Raw genomic sequence first — 13,530 nt, 5'->3', positions numbered from 1 at the left:
AGCTAATACGATACTTTACCATTCCGTGGTAGCTACAAAAGACCTCCACATCCTCTGCGATGCAAGGGTGAGCGCGCACTATGAAGTCTATTTTATTTTTAGTCTCGTCATTGGGGCTCTTCCACGTCCACTTGTTTGCTCGTTTGCGGAAGAAGGTATTCATGATCCGTAATTTATTTCTGTCTCTGAACTCTACTAATAACTCTCCCCTGCTATTTCTAGAACATATGCCACCGTCACCTACCGCCCGGTCTCCAGCCTGCTTCTTGCCTACCTTCGCATTGAAGTCTCCGATCAGTACAGTATACTGTGATTTTACTTTTTACATTGCCGATTCCATGTCTTCATAGAAGCTTTCAACGATCTGGTCTTCTTGATGTAGGCGCGTCGGCCTGCACCACCTTCAGCTTTTACCTCTTATTAAGCCTAATTACGATAGCTCCCACCCGATAATTCCTCCAACAGCACTGCTGGCTAGCCTCACTGGATTAAGTTCAAGCGTTAAACGTTGCGAGGTTCAGTTTCCAGTGGCGGCCTGTCCGGAGCAAGGGATTCTTAGCACCTCGCGCTGCGTCACAGGTCTGACCACCGCCTAGGTCAGTTGCTCCGCAGCCGCTGGGGACTGAGGGCCGAAGGTTAATTGGTTTGTTCATATGATGTTACGGCCAAGTATTACACCAGGATGGCCAAATCCTGTTCTGGTAAGGGAGTGCTTTGTCGGTTCTGGTCACCGAGATCAGGCCGCTCCCTAGGCCTGGTTATGCAATTGCATCGACACGCGGAGTTGTCTGTTTTTAAAACCCGGAGCTACTTCGCCCCTGACAATAATGGTCGTTTGTTTCGGGAGGTAGCTTCGTTGAAAAGTGACGGATTGCACTTAAGACTTCTTACGAGCTTCGAAGGCGAAATCATTAACATTTAATTTATAGTCCTTCCTTTCCTTTCTAATGAACACCTACTATTTCTATACAGTCCGAAAGAAACGCCTACGCTAGGTTCATATTGATTCCCTAGGAAGCAGTATGGTTTTGTGGCCTATTTTTGAGATCTCTTTCGGGCCATTTCCTAAAAAGCATGGTAGATAGTTCATGTAAATACAACATAATTTCACTGTAATAAATATTATGTTTAAAAAAAGATGTGGTTTTATGGCTTATAGATGTTGCTTGCTGGCTTCGCAATCTGGAGGTATGGTTCATATCTCTGCACATCCAAGGAAATTTTATTTTTCTTTCGCCTGGTTTGCGCTCGCAGTTTTCCTGCTCAAACGCTGGGCTCCATTGCTGAAGAGTCATGTACGGCATTCGCTTTAAAATGTGGTATCTGCATCACTTCTTTATTGCGAGTTGTTTTTAGCTGCTTTCGGTAGAAAGGTGCAGGAGGCACTCTGGGACAGGCAGGTGCGGGTGGTTTTTTAGATTCTTTTAGTTGCGGCCACCGTATCCCCGCAAACAATTTAATCTCATCCGCCAACCTAACTTTCTGCCTCCCGCTGCTACGCTTGCCTTCTCTTGGAATCCACTCCGTTACCCTTACGGACCAGCGATTATCTTGCCTTCGCATTACCTGCCCTGCCCAAGCCCACTTCTTCCTCTTGATTTCGACTAAAATGCCATTAACCGGCGTTTGTTCCCTCACCCACTCTGCCCTCTCCGGTGTCTTAACGTTACACCTATCATTTTTCTTTCCATAGCTTGCTGCGTTGTTCTTAACTTAAGCTGTACCATTTTCGTTAGCCTCCACGTTTCTGCCCCACAGGTGAATGCCAGTAAGATACAAGTGTTCCATACTTTTCTCTAGAGGAATATTGGCAAAATGCCATTCTTGATCAGAAAGAACCTGGCACATGCGCTTCACCCCATTCTTATTCTTTTAATTATTCCCCTCTCTTGATCCGGATCAGCGATGACTACCTGCCAAAAAGTAGACGTATTCCCTTACCACTTGCAGCGCCTCGCTACCAGACATGAACTACTGTTCTGTTGCGAGACTGTGGACTTTGGTCTTCTGAATGTTAATTTTAAATTCAGATTTACCCTTGTGCTCAGCGTGTCTAACTCATTGATCAAGCTTTTGCAGCTCATCTTCTGAGTGACTCAGCAAGGCAATGTCATCAGTGAATCGCAAATTAATTAGGTACTCTCCATTAACTCTTATTTCTCTCACATCCTGCAAAAAGGCGGAGAATAGCATGGGCGAGATTGTGTCTCCCTGCCTGACGCCCTTCCTTAATGTGCACGGACATTGCACGGTACACATGCATCTCGCATTTCACCCCCATCGATCGAAACGCCGCTGTGGCCGGGATCGAACCCGCGCGAGGCACAGCAGGGCCCTATAACCACTGAACCACTGCGATGACTAAGAGCATTGTTATTCGCATATTCACGGCTTTGAGGAAGTTGCCGTTGCGCGCCGATTTTTTTTTTTCAGATTTTCATGCAATGCCGGTGCTGCACGAAAGCTGACTGGACCGTTCAGAAGTAAGAGGGCCAAGACATATTCCGAGACTCTATTACTACCCGTTCTCCCCCCTCCCTTTTTGAAATCTCAAAGAAATATCACATAGAATGCAGGGCCCTCTCTGCAAACCCTGCGGGTGTTCTTGTCAGCTGTCATTTTCAATGCGCCCTGACCAAAACGTACTTTTTAATCTTAGATGACACAGAACTTGTACAGTACAGCAACGCGAAAGCTAACTACTGCGGCTTCTATTCAAATACGTGTGTAATGCCTCCTTGTGGTGGAAATGAGGCTGTGATCCTTAAATAATAAATAAATAAATAAATAAATAATAATATTTGTCCATTTCTTATTAATGTATAATATTTTTGTTTTGCCGTGTTATCCCCACCCCTCATGTAATGTCCCGAAAGGGACCTTTGAGGAATAATAAATAAATAAATAAATAATTACATTATTCCCTCCTCTCGATTAAACTTCTACGAAACTGTGGTTGTCTTTCACGAAAAGCTCAGCAGACTGTGCTATGCAGTGACGGCGACTACCTTTTGGTGCAAACAGCGTGCTTAATTTCATTCTAATGATATCTGAGCTATGGTGCTTAGTGGACGCCGGAGTGTTCGAACGAAATAGCTAAAAAACAGACTCTGCTGATTTAGGATGCAAGGCAATGGTAGAACAAGTATGCTGACTGCATGATGAGCAATAATCTTTAACCTGTACCATTAGTGTAGCCACTGCTGGTGTAATCATTCAAAACAACGGGCGCTGCTAGAATGATTCCTAAAGGTGTGGCCACTTTAAGTTCACTTTCATTCTTATGATGGTCCATATGTCAACATTTTTGGAGAAAAAGTTTGGATGTTGGAAAATTGTTAGGTACTGTTATGGAAATATTAAGCGTAATTGTCCATTCTTCCCATCTGCAGCAAAATCTTTCTTTTAATAGTTTTCTGTCGCTCACATGGAGCAGTTAATATTGCCAATGAAAACCAAAGGAAAACGCTTTTGACTATTCCAAAAACCTAAATATAAAAAAAAAATGCAGGCCTGTGGAAGGAACATCTGTGGATATGTTGAATGTTATAGTGAAATTCTAAAATGCATGAAAAATTATGTTCGTAAGCTCTTTCCCGTTAGAAAATGCGTTTGTCCAGAATTGTTGGGTATCGTGCAAAAACCGAGAATATTAATTTTAGTAAAGACGTTTCCCCTGTTTTTCATGGCGGCGTTTTTCTTCTTCCGTGCTGGTAGTTCTTCATCTTCAGGTGCTTGTGCGTATGTCCAGCATAAGCGCCGTCATGTCACGTGCGCGAGGGGTAGAGGGAGGGGGGGAGGGGTGGACGTTATCTACGGCACCGGTACATTTGCAACACATAAGCAGTTCGAGCAAAGGTGTATATCCTACTGCATGTTTTATTTATCCTTTTTTTCTACCTAAGCGTGGGTCTCGGTATTTCGCTGAAGTGGCTGTGCATCCTCTATGCAACACGCGTTCATTTTCATGAGCGCTGCGCTACTGGTATCCTGAAACAATAGAAACAGAATTAATTGGGAGGTGCTGGGCATATACTCACACACAAAAAAACTGCGGACCTCCATGAGAACCGCTCTCCCAAACATTACCTCCCGATCTTGTTGCCCATGGAATCGGCTTTTTCTACGCCATAGTTTCACGAGTACGTCGCTGCAAAGTTGTGGTTGCTCTTCCGCTTGCATTTCTCCTGGAAAGCATATTTTTCATTCTCTAATTAATCAGTCCTGTGGGTTGCGGTTCACAGCGCCACCTATACTGCCGAATTTTTTTACGACAGTAATTTATGAGTACTGCTGTTTGTGAAATTTTCATCTCAGTTGGCATTAGCGAAACGGCAAAAATTACGTCTTGCTTGATTTAATAGCTCTACGGCACATTTAACCATTTTCGCGTTATAGTGAAATAAAGCCACTGCATAGTAATTCGAACGTCGCCTAAAATTAAATAGCACTTAAAATATAAAATAAGCAGCCTCTCAAGCCCCAGAATAAAGCTCAGTTTCATTGTAGCGCAGCAATGCTTCCAGTAAAGCCGTTCATTTTAATTCTTCGTCGATCGTTAAACTCAGCACAGTTTCAATTAACGATAAGGTGATCAGTAACCACTTACTGTTACTACTCCTTTTCGCGAGTGAAGAGTAATCTTACCTGTGATGGCGCTAACTAATACTCCAATTATGACTGTTGCGAAAACACCGAATAGACTACTCCAGAAGTATGACATTCGGAAGAGGAAGAATCCTTGTTGGGACCTGCTAAAACAGAAAATAGAAATGCAACTTTTGAACACTAGCTGAGATTCAAGGCATAAACAGTGCTTGTCGCATACTACTACATAAAGGTCATTCAGCTAAGCAGCACAAACCGGGAAAAAAAGCTCGCATGACCGTCCCCGAGCCTCCGCTTGAACCAATGGGCCATGCATAATATAGGAGCGGTACACTGCCGACTACACCGAGAATTTCACCTAGCAGTGATGAGATCTTAACCGATATAACAAAGCCTGAGACTTCTTCACATTGGTCATCGTAAACCTTTAGCCACCTCCGCGTAAAACCACGGCCATGACGTCATCTTTAGTGCCCATCCCAATGTGCCCTCTAGTGTAGAACTGAGAACACAAAGGGAGCCACATAGTCTGCCGAGCCAGCAGAACACATGGCGAGCCATATCGTCCGGGAACTTTGCGCACGCTTCGCCAAAATCCTGCCTTTAGAAATTATTTAATGAGACGCTCGCTACAATATTAGCCAATTCTGATAAGCAATGCGCCTTGCAGCAGTGCGACCTATATCCCTCGAAAACATTGAGCTTGATACATGAAAATACGACATTAGAAAGCATTCAGCTTTCTTATGCCAATTATGCCAATTCAGCAGCTTATGCCACTTTCTGACAAGCTTAATGCGCTTGTTGTCTTGCAGCGTGAGAGATTTTGCGCACAGACAGAGGCTGTCCCGTAAAGCTTCTTTCGTATAAAAAGCCGTAAGAACATCCAAAGCAAAATTTACTGCAAGCGTAGTATCGTCATGCGTAATGTGCCTTAAACCAAACTGGCGAGTGCACCACGGCCCAGCAATAGATTTCTCTACATCATGCTCAGCCTGCTACTGCACAGAGCACGATGTAGAGAAATCTACATACACGAGCCCTGTCGGCTCGTGTATTCACCATGCGGAGCGTTCGTAAAAAATACGCAGCCCACCGGTTAGGCTTCTGAGCCGTGCTGTGTGGCTCGTGTTGCATAGTCGGCGTTCAAAACACCTAGAAGGTGAGAAAACTCTTGTCTTCATACCTCCAAACCTTAGAGCTTCCGCAACTGCGCAAAGAGCCTTACTTGACGGCTTAGAACCAGGTAGCTCGGGCAGCATATTTTTGGCAAAGGCTGCATTTAGGTTGTTCCCAAGAAAATAAACAGATGGGGCAACGCGCCCTGTGACGGCATTTTTGAAACGGATCCGCCATACTCCTCGTTCAGAAGCGGCCAATCAGTGCAGATAGGTTTCCTTTGCTGCCAGTTTTTAAAACTCTAAGATAATTTAGGTCCCATTCTAGGCCGTTGAAGGTCAATAGCCTGCGAACCTGAGTCCAATCATGGAGCCGAAACTGAACTCGAACATTGAGAACCTTTCCGCCCGAATGGATTGAGAAGGGTAATGGAACCGGCCGGCCGCAAGCAGAATCTCGGCATGGGGGCCTTGAAGAGGTCTCCAATGTCGCCGAGGGTTCCTCTGGTTACCGGCGGAGGGCGTAAGCTTAATGGCTGCATCCCTCAAATGTCGTGGCGGCGGTACAAAGTCTGTGCTAAGATGTGAGCCCGTTTGCGCATTCATTGTTTGTTTGCGCCCCAACCCTGGGCTAAACAACGAACAACTGGGGCGCCTCGGTAAAGGAAGAGTGCTTCACGCCGCTATAGAGTCGACGCTGTGGATCTATCATTGCGTGTGTTCGAAATAGCGCTGCGGCACGACTCACAGTTGAACACCAGGGGTGGTATTCTGCCGGTGTCGCCTTTTGCGACATGTCGCATATGGGCGGGGCCTAAAAAAGTGCTTACAGATCCTCGAAGAAACGGAAAAAGCCGCCGGCACTTTCGTCTGCGGTGCATTAATTCACTCCGAGAAGCGACAATTTACCACTGCAGATTCACTAGCAGCAGTAGTTTCGTATCTTTTATAGCAAGAATATTTGCCATCACATGACGTCTAATGTTCAAAAAAACATTTGCAAATTTAATATAAACTCGCTTTACTTCATTTAAGTCTATAAAACACCGCGAAAAAGCTCCAAATCTATTTTTGTTTCGTTCCGGACGGTTGTGGTAGGTTTCGGCTGCGTTTCGGCATCGTTTGGGGCAGTTGCAGACGGTAGCAGTGTAGCTGGAAGTCCCATTAGGCTTGCGCGCTCCAGAATCGAGAGCGTATATAAAAAACTAGGCTGAATTGCAGCTTAAACTTTATCGTCGAAGCAAGGTAAGTCATAGCGAAAAGTAACAACACCAGTAGTTGCCGGTAAACATGCCGGCCGGAATCGCAAGGACTGCTGAATTGGCTGAAGCGGGCGGCCCTCGCTTGAAAGGACGTCGCCATGTTTCCACGCTAAGGGCGCAAAAGCCGCAACTGCCGATTGCGTTCGTACGCTAACGGTAGCCCGTCGCCCGCGCGAATCGCTTCAGCGCATTCCGTTGTTCGACTAAGCGTAGTAAATTAGGGCGACGTCACGATGACGTAGCAGGAAGGCGGGTCCGTGTCGTCACGCCGCCGTCACCGCGGCTCGAGCCAATCAGCGAAGAGCGAATGCGACATGTCGCAAAAGGCGACACCGGGAGAATACCACCCCAGTGCTGATGAACACGTTAAATTAGTGGAGTAACGCACGCCAATCTGAAAACCAATGCTTTCGGGAGGGAGCAAACTTTGAATGTGTTAGACCTTTCCTGCAAAACATCTCACCCTTGGACGTACTCCAAACTACGAAGCAGACTACATTTCGAAAACTTATATTGAACAAGCGCTATTTGATACTTTCGACAAAAAGAAGAGTAGGTTGGGTTCTAACCCGACCGCACCGGCAGGGTATCGATAGACTCGGAACGCAAAAAGGCGGCCGTGTGCTGTGCGATTTCAGCGCATGTTAAAGATCCCCAGGTGGTCGAAACTATTCCGGAGACCTCCACTACGCCACTTCTTCTTTTCTTTCTTTCACTCCGTCCTTTATCACTTCCGTTACGGTGCGGTTCACGTGCCGAACGAGATATGCGAGGCAGATACTGCGTCATTTCCGTTCTCAAAAACCAATTTACCAAAAACCAATTGATTTAATGCTTTACATGCCATTTGTTAGTTAATTGTTCTCTTTTTTTTTTCTCCATGAAGCACACTCTGAGGGCAGCGGGACAACGTGCCTTATCTCAATGACAATATATACATGGCTCACTACACGGCGCACGAGTAAGAACACAAGTCTATACACTGGCGAGGGCAGCTGCTTCTTTTGATTTATATTTATTCTTTTATCATATTGAAGTCACAAAGAACCTGGATTTACATTTAGAAATGAGTGCATGATGAGAGAGATATCCCGGCAAATAAACGCTTGCCAATGATATTACGCTCCGTGAGATTGAGGTCGGGAAACGTGGGGTGAAAAGAGTGTTGCAAATTGTCAATCCGCCTTTTACACACGGCCGCTCGGCGCTTGCGCGTCTCTTCTTTCCTCCAGCTCCACTGGTTAAAAATAAAACCGCCAATTCCTATTCGCATATGAAGTTCATGTTAGTGACAGGCGCCTGCGACAGATGGCGGCAGCTGCCAAATACTCACACGCCGCTTCGCAGGCGCAACTGGCTAATCGCGGAAACCGATCGCGCCTGCGTCTCCAACATGGAATTGTTTTCAACCCGCAGCAGGCGAATTTTCGCCACTGCCCAGAGGGCGCCATTTCTTGTGAAAAACGCGGATTCTGGGATCTAATATCGCGAAGCGACACGTGGGCTATGAGGAACGCCGCAGTAGAGAGCTACGGATGAATTTAAGCCACTTGGGGCTCTTTGACATGCTCATGGGCGTTTTTGTGTACGGAAATACGCATGCCGTAGATGGGACCGCGAAAAGTGTTGCATTACAAACATTAATACGAGGACTGCGCGTAAACCATTTCATTTGACGCTGCTGTTCATACGGGTCTGTTCTGATATTTGGAAAATGATAAAAGCGTGATGACCGCGTACGTTTCTTGCATAAAAAGCGAAATGTGCATGCCAGTATCGCATCGGCTCCTAAAAGTCGAGCATTAAAGCAAGCAGTCCTTATGCGTCATTGTAATCGCTTTCACTTCGAGCATTTTTAAACTGCGACCGAAACATCGGAACCCTTTCATTGTTACAACGATAACTTAACCATGAGAGATTCTCGGGGTTTGCGGCGTCTATGTCAGTGGCGGCCCTGAACGCTCTCATGTGATATCAATGCAAGGCTACCTTCAGTTGAAGTGCTATGGTGCCATAGAGCCGCGGGAATGGGTGCTACTAAGGTTTCCCTAAGAATAGATTTCAGAAAAGATCTGCGTGTCTACGGTCAATGCACGTTGCCTGGCGTGAAGAAGGTGACGCAGATAAAGTAGTGATTTCGCTGATCGGGAAGAGAATAGCGAAAATTTTTTTAACGACTCCCTTCAATTTTCTGACGGTAAGTAAATGAGAATATATAGAAGACTTACTCGGTGCTTTCCAAAGGTGCACTGATGTTTGGCCACAAAGCTGTGGAGTTGATAATATGGCTTCCAGGGCAGAACTCCAGAGACACCGGCATCCTGGCTGGCTTGGAATCATTCTCTATTACGTGCTTTAAGTGCCACAGCTGGTATACCACTACTACGGTTGTGGCCACTCCTGCGCCCTGTGTGGGTAACGTTTTGTGGACCTGTTAGCTCCCTTTATTCAAATAAAAAGGATGCCTTGTAATACTATGAGAGCTAACAATTGGATCAAAAATTTTCACTTGTGGGCGCAGACGGAATGGTGATGCTCGAATGAAAATATATAATCAAAGATATTTTGGATGAAAGTTATGGCCAGACCGGTCTGAAAAAATAAGTGAACAATATCGAGATAATATATAGTCCTATACACCTCAAGAACAAAGTGGCAAACCGCCCTGAAAGCATGTCGTGCGGCCAGTGTAGTAGACCGGTTACCATGACGTCGCAGTTAATCGGATAGCAGCCTGTTATCACACGCGACTAATAGGTGCCTCGGTGAAGTGATATTTACCGCGACATTATGACAATCGGTCCAGGGCATTGGTTGGAGGCGTCTTTTCAGGGGTGCTTCCTTACTCGTACTTGTGTTGTGTCGAACTACAGTATAAGTAATAAATATACAGTGTAAGTAATAAAAACACAAACTGGGTCCTTTTCTAGTCTTGTCCGTGTTGCTATTGCTCTGTAGTTTTAAGTGTGCACAACCAACTATCCAGTTATTACAGATTACGTTAGTTAAAGCTTCAGAGGCACTAATGGTGAATTTTTACGAGAGAGCAACCTTGACAGAGAACCTGAAACAAATTTCAGAGAGTGATTTGGTATATTCGAATGTCGGCACCGTGACAGCATAGCGGACACCTGCTACAGCAGCTAGCAGTCCGAATATGGCGGTTGATGGACTGAAAATTGGAAAAGAAACTGACGCAAAGACAGACAATAGCTGCAACAGAATCTGCGACAATAGTGGTGTGGTATCGCGTTTCACTTTGAATCTCGCGTTAACAAGTTGCAACCTTCCAGTCAATGTTTTTGTACGCGGAATTGAGTGGCGCCTGCCAGTAACACATATACGTACGCACTTGGCAGTGGACGAACGGAAACAGCAAGGCCAGCAAGCACAGGCCGACAAACGGCGACGTGAGGCAGGTGTACACCATGAGGAATATCTGTGAAGAGCAGATAAATATATTAGGACTTTAAGTGAAAATAGCGGAAGTACGACCAGGAAGAGAGCGTCGCTGGTCAAGACTCGGCGAAGTAAGCCCCGGCAAGCGCTAACTGATATGTAGACCGACACTGCCTTCGGTGCCTCTACTTCCGCCATTTACTTGTACCATGTGACTCTCTTAAATGTTGGAGCGCTGCCGTTGGGTAATACGATTGTAGACTGCCCTCACTATCGTACTTTTTCAGATGCTGAAAACACATATAAACGACTACTAGAAGCAAGGAAGGTACAGAAAACGGACGGTTGTTTACTGTACTGAACAACGGGAAAAAAGCGCTTCACCCAACACGAGAGAAAGGTAAATGTTTCTAAAAGAAACAAATTTTGTCACCACACAGCATTTTATGCTACTGTTTAGAACCTTTCCTACTTAACCTGGAAAGCATTGTAATTTGGAACGAGAACATAGGCGAAAGAGGCCTCGCATTACTTTGATCCCATGCAAGCCTTCACCTGAATTATGACAGACACTCCAAACGACTTCAAAAATGCGATGCAGTTTCCGGGACGTTAATATGTACAGCACTGGAATGTAATGTATATCCAAAAACACCCTTCACCCATGGGCCTCTCTCTAGAAACTTATAGCGACTGTATACAAGGACTTTTAATTTAAGTGAGAAAAGGAGCTGAAGGGTCATCTTTTGAACCGGTGCGCCTATTTTGATGTAGTTTTCGGGAATGACGTACGCTTATGCCTTTAGAGCCTAGCCCAAATTTAAAGTAGTATGTTCAGTGTGAAAACAGCTATTTACATAAAATTAGGCTAGTGAATGCATCCGTTTGGGGAAACTAATTTTTGAATACATGCAATTTATTCACCTTACCGGCATAGGTCACCCCAGGAAAGACCCTCAAGGGGGAGAGGGGTTCTTTTATGACTAGGTTTTTGTGAAAGTAAGACCACTGAATTAAACTATGATGTATTTTGCTGTCACACCTACTTCGAAATGTGACTTTTTTGCCATTACAAGCTGACAATTCAGCAAGATAATAAATTATTTCTTTGCCCTCAAAAATTTGAGTTACGTAGACAGCGCTGTATTGATAAGTTTTGTATTTGTAGGATTAACTGTATAGTTTTCCTAAATGTGCAGTTTGCACCACGAATGCGAACTAAGAACCATTTCAAAGATTTCACCAGCTCTAATTTTACTTTATAGGCCTGTTTTCTGAACTAAAAGGCTTTGCAGCTTAGGTAGGGCTTTGTTTTACGAAACGATTATGTTCAGTGGGAATTGCTTTCAGTATTTGCCTCTTAGTTGCCTGTTTATGAGCCATCTACCAACCTTATAGGGGCTCGGAAACTCACGAAAAACAGCTGAACAGTAACTGTAAGCGCAGTAGCAGTGTTGAAACTTGACTGCTTCTCTTTTGATGATTGTTTCGTTGCGCGCACTCTGTAGCCGAGCGGAAGGGATAGGCGAGTGCACATGCGCAAAAATGGTATAAAATAGAGGCAGTCATGCTTCCTACACCGAGTGGCGTGCCGAAGAACAGACGCTACTCACTCGGCCCAAAGATCCCATGTATATTAAAAGTGCGCTGTAAACAGTGGTCACAATGCCGAAACCTAGAGCTGCAGAAAAAGAAAGAAGGCAAACCATGAGGTACCTAAGTTGTTAGGAATTCGGTGGAGTAAAAATGCTTTATTTACTTTAAAAAACCTCGTCAACAAAAAGCAGCAAGGCTTCACAATTTTTTAGCGATGTCCGAATACCCTTCTAGACCTTTCTCTCGCGTAATGGAGCGTTCTTGTCACTTCTAGAAGAATACCGGGAAATGTTTCTTTTTCGCGATGGTCAACCGCTTTCCTGCCCTGTTCTCCTGGGTCCATCTTTTGACTTGTTAATCACTCCAGACCTCTTACAACTGCTAGACGGAGTGTTTGAATGTTATGGTCCGGCCGAATATGAAATTGCAGGGAAAAGAAGGAGGAGAGGCAATGACATATTTCTCGAGAGATTTAGTTGAGGACGCCATTTTTTATGCTAGCTCAATTTTTTTACACTATGAGAGAAATGCCCTCCTCATGTATATCTGTGTGTAATTGTCACCAGCAGATCTATAAATGACAAAAAAACAGGTCTGCTATAAGCGGTTGGCTTGAGAAACTAATTAGTAATTCATTTATTAAATTTGTACTCGTTCTATTCACAACGCGCTTCCGTGACGAAATATAAAACCGCGATAGTGACAACGTGTCGTCAAGAACAATTGTTTCTGCAGAGCGAAAAAATCCTCACCTGAGCCGCGCGTGATCCACAGCACATGTTGTTGGGCTTTCTTCCAACGTGGAGCAATGACGTCCACATACAGAATGGCAGCCTGGGAATTGATGGTTGACGACGTTGTGCTGCAGAGCAGGAATGCGTGAATACGTGGCACATGATTCTCAATGCGCTTCCGCAAGAGCCCTAGGAACATTGCCAATGAATTCTTTTCATGCAGGAGGGAAAAGAGAGCAGCGGCTCCATCTACCCCAGATGTGTTACAACAGCGTGCGGGAAGTCACGTGTAGTTCTTAAGCCTACTTAATAGGCCAAAAAGCAACGGCGTCAATGTTGCTGAGAGGCAGCGCGGCCGGAGTGCAAGGCCGTTGGTGCTGCAGTCGCCAGAGAGGCACAGGAGACGGAACTGCCTCATTTAGAGGGTGCGAGCGCACCTTCCGAGCCCGAGGCAGCTTCGCGAACAGTGACGTCACTGCGTTTCATCCAATTTTTCTTTGCAAAAATAGCACAATGCTCAAGGCTAGACAAGAAGAAACGAGCAGTAGGGACAAGTGCTGACTTAAATATTTTTTACTCTGAATTCAAAACAATGTGTATACACCTAGATTCAATATTACAGGGAACAAAGAAGCGCGTGTTCACTACACTGCGCATGCTCAAAAAGCATGGTCATCTTCTCTTTCCGCTCATGCCTCTGGTGCCGCCCATTACCGTCGTATGTCCGCGGCAGCGCTTTGCCAAGCCCGGAGGCCATGGGTTCCCGTGTTTCTTGTCATATTGCTTCGATCTATACTTGTTGCTCCGCAAGCA

At 45.2% G+C, this 13,530-nt stretch overlaps 1 protein-coding gene across 1 annotated transcript in view; it reads right to left on the bottom strand.

The window, feature by feature from the left end:
- Nucleotides 1-3,900: 3,900 nt before the first annotated feature.
- The window catches only part of LOC149347233 (sodium-coupled monocarboxylate transporter 1-like), a 30,217-nt gene continuing 20,587 nt past the window's right edge, over nt 3,901-13,530 (bottom strand). Inside the window, exons 9-15 of the mRNA XM_089541530.1 lie at nt 12,736-12,845; nt 12,001-12,068; nt 10,341-10,427; nt 9,217-9,395; nt 4,648-4,751; nt 4,090-4,187; nt 3,901-3,990 (exon numbers count right to left, since the gene is read on the bottom strand). Coding sequence (XP_089397656.1) covers nt 3,901-3,990; nt 4,090-4,187; nt 4,648-4,751; nt 9,217-9,395; nt 10,341-10,427; nt 12,001-12,068; nt 12,736-12,845 — 736 coding nt within the window. The remainder of the gene's footprint in view (nt 3,991-4,089; nt 4,188-4,647; nt 4,752-9,216; nt 9,396-10,340; nt 10,428-12,000; nt 12,069-12,735; nt 12,846-13,530) is intronic.

Source organism: Amblyomma mixtum, chromosome 4 (genome assembly GCF_055824585.1).
Source record: "Amblyomma mixtum isolate Tamu chromosome 4, ASM5582458v1, whole genome shotgun sequence".
Lineage (NCBI taxonomy): Eukaryota > Metazoa > Arthropoda > Arachnida > Ixodida > Ixodidae > Amblyomma > Amblyomma mixtum.
This window is presented reverse-complemented; position numbering and strand designations above follow the sequence as displayed.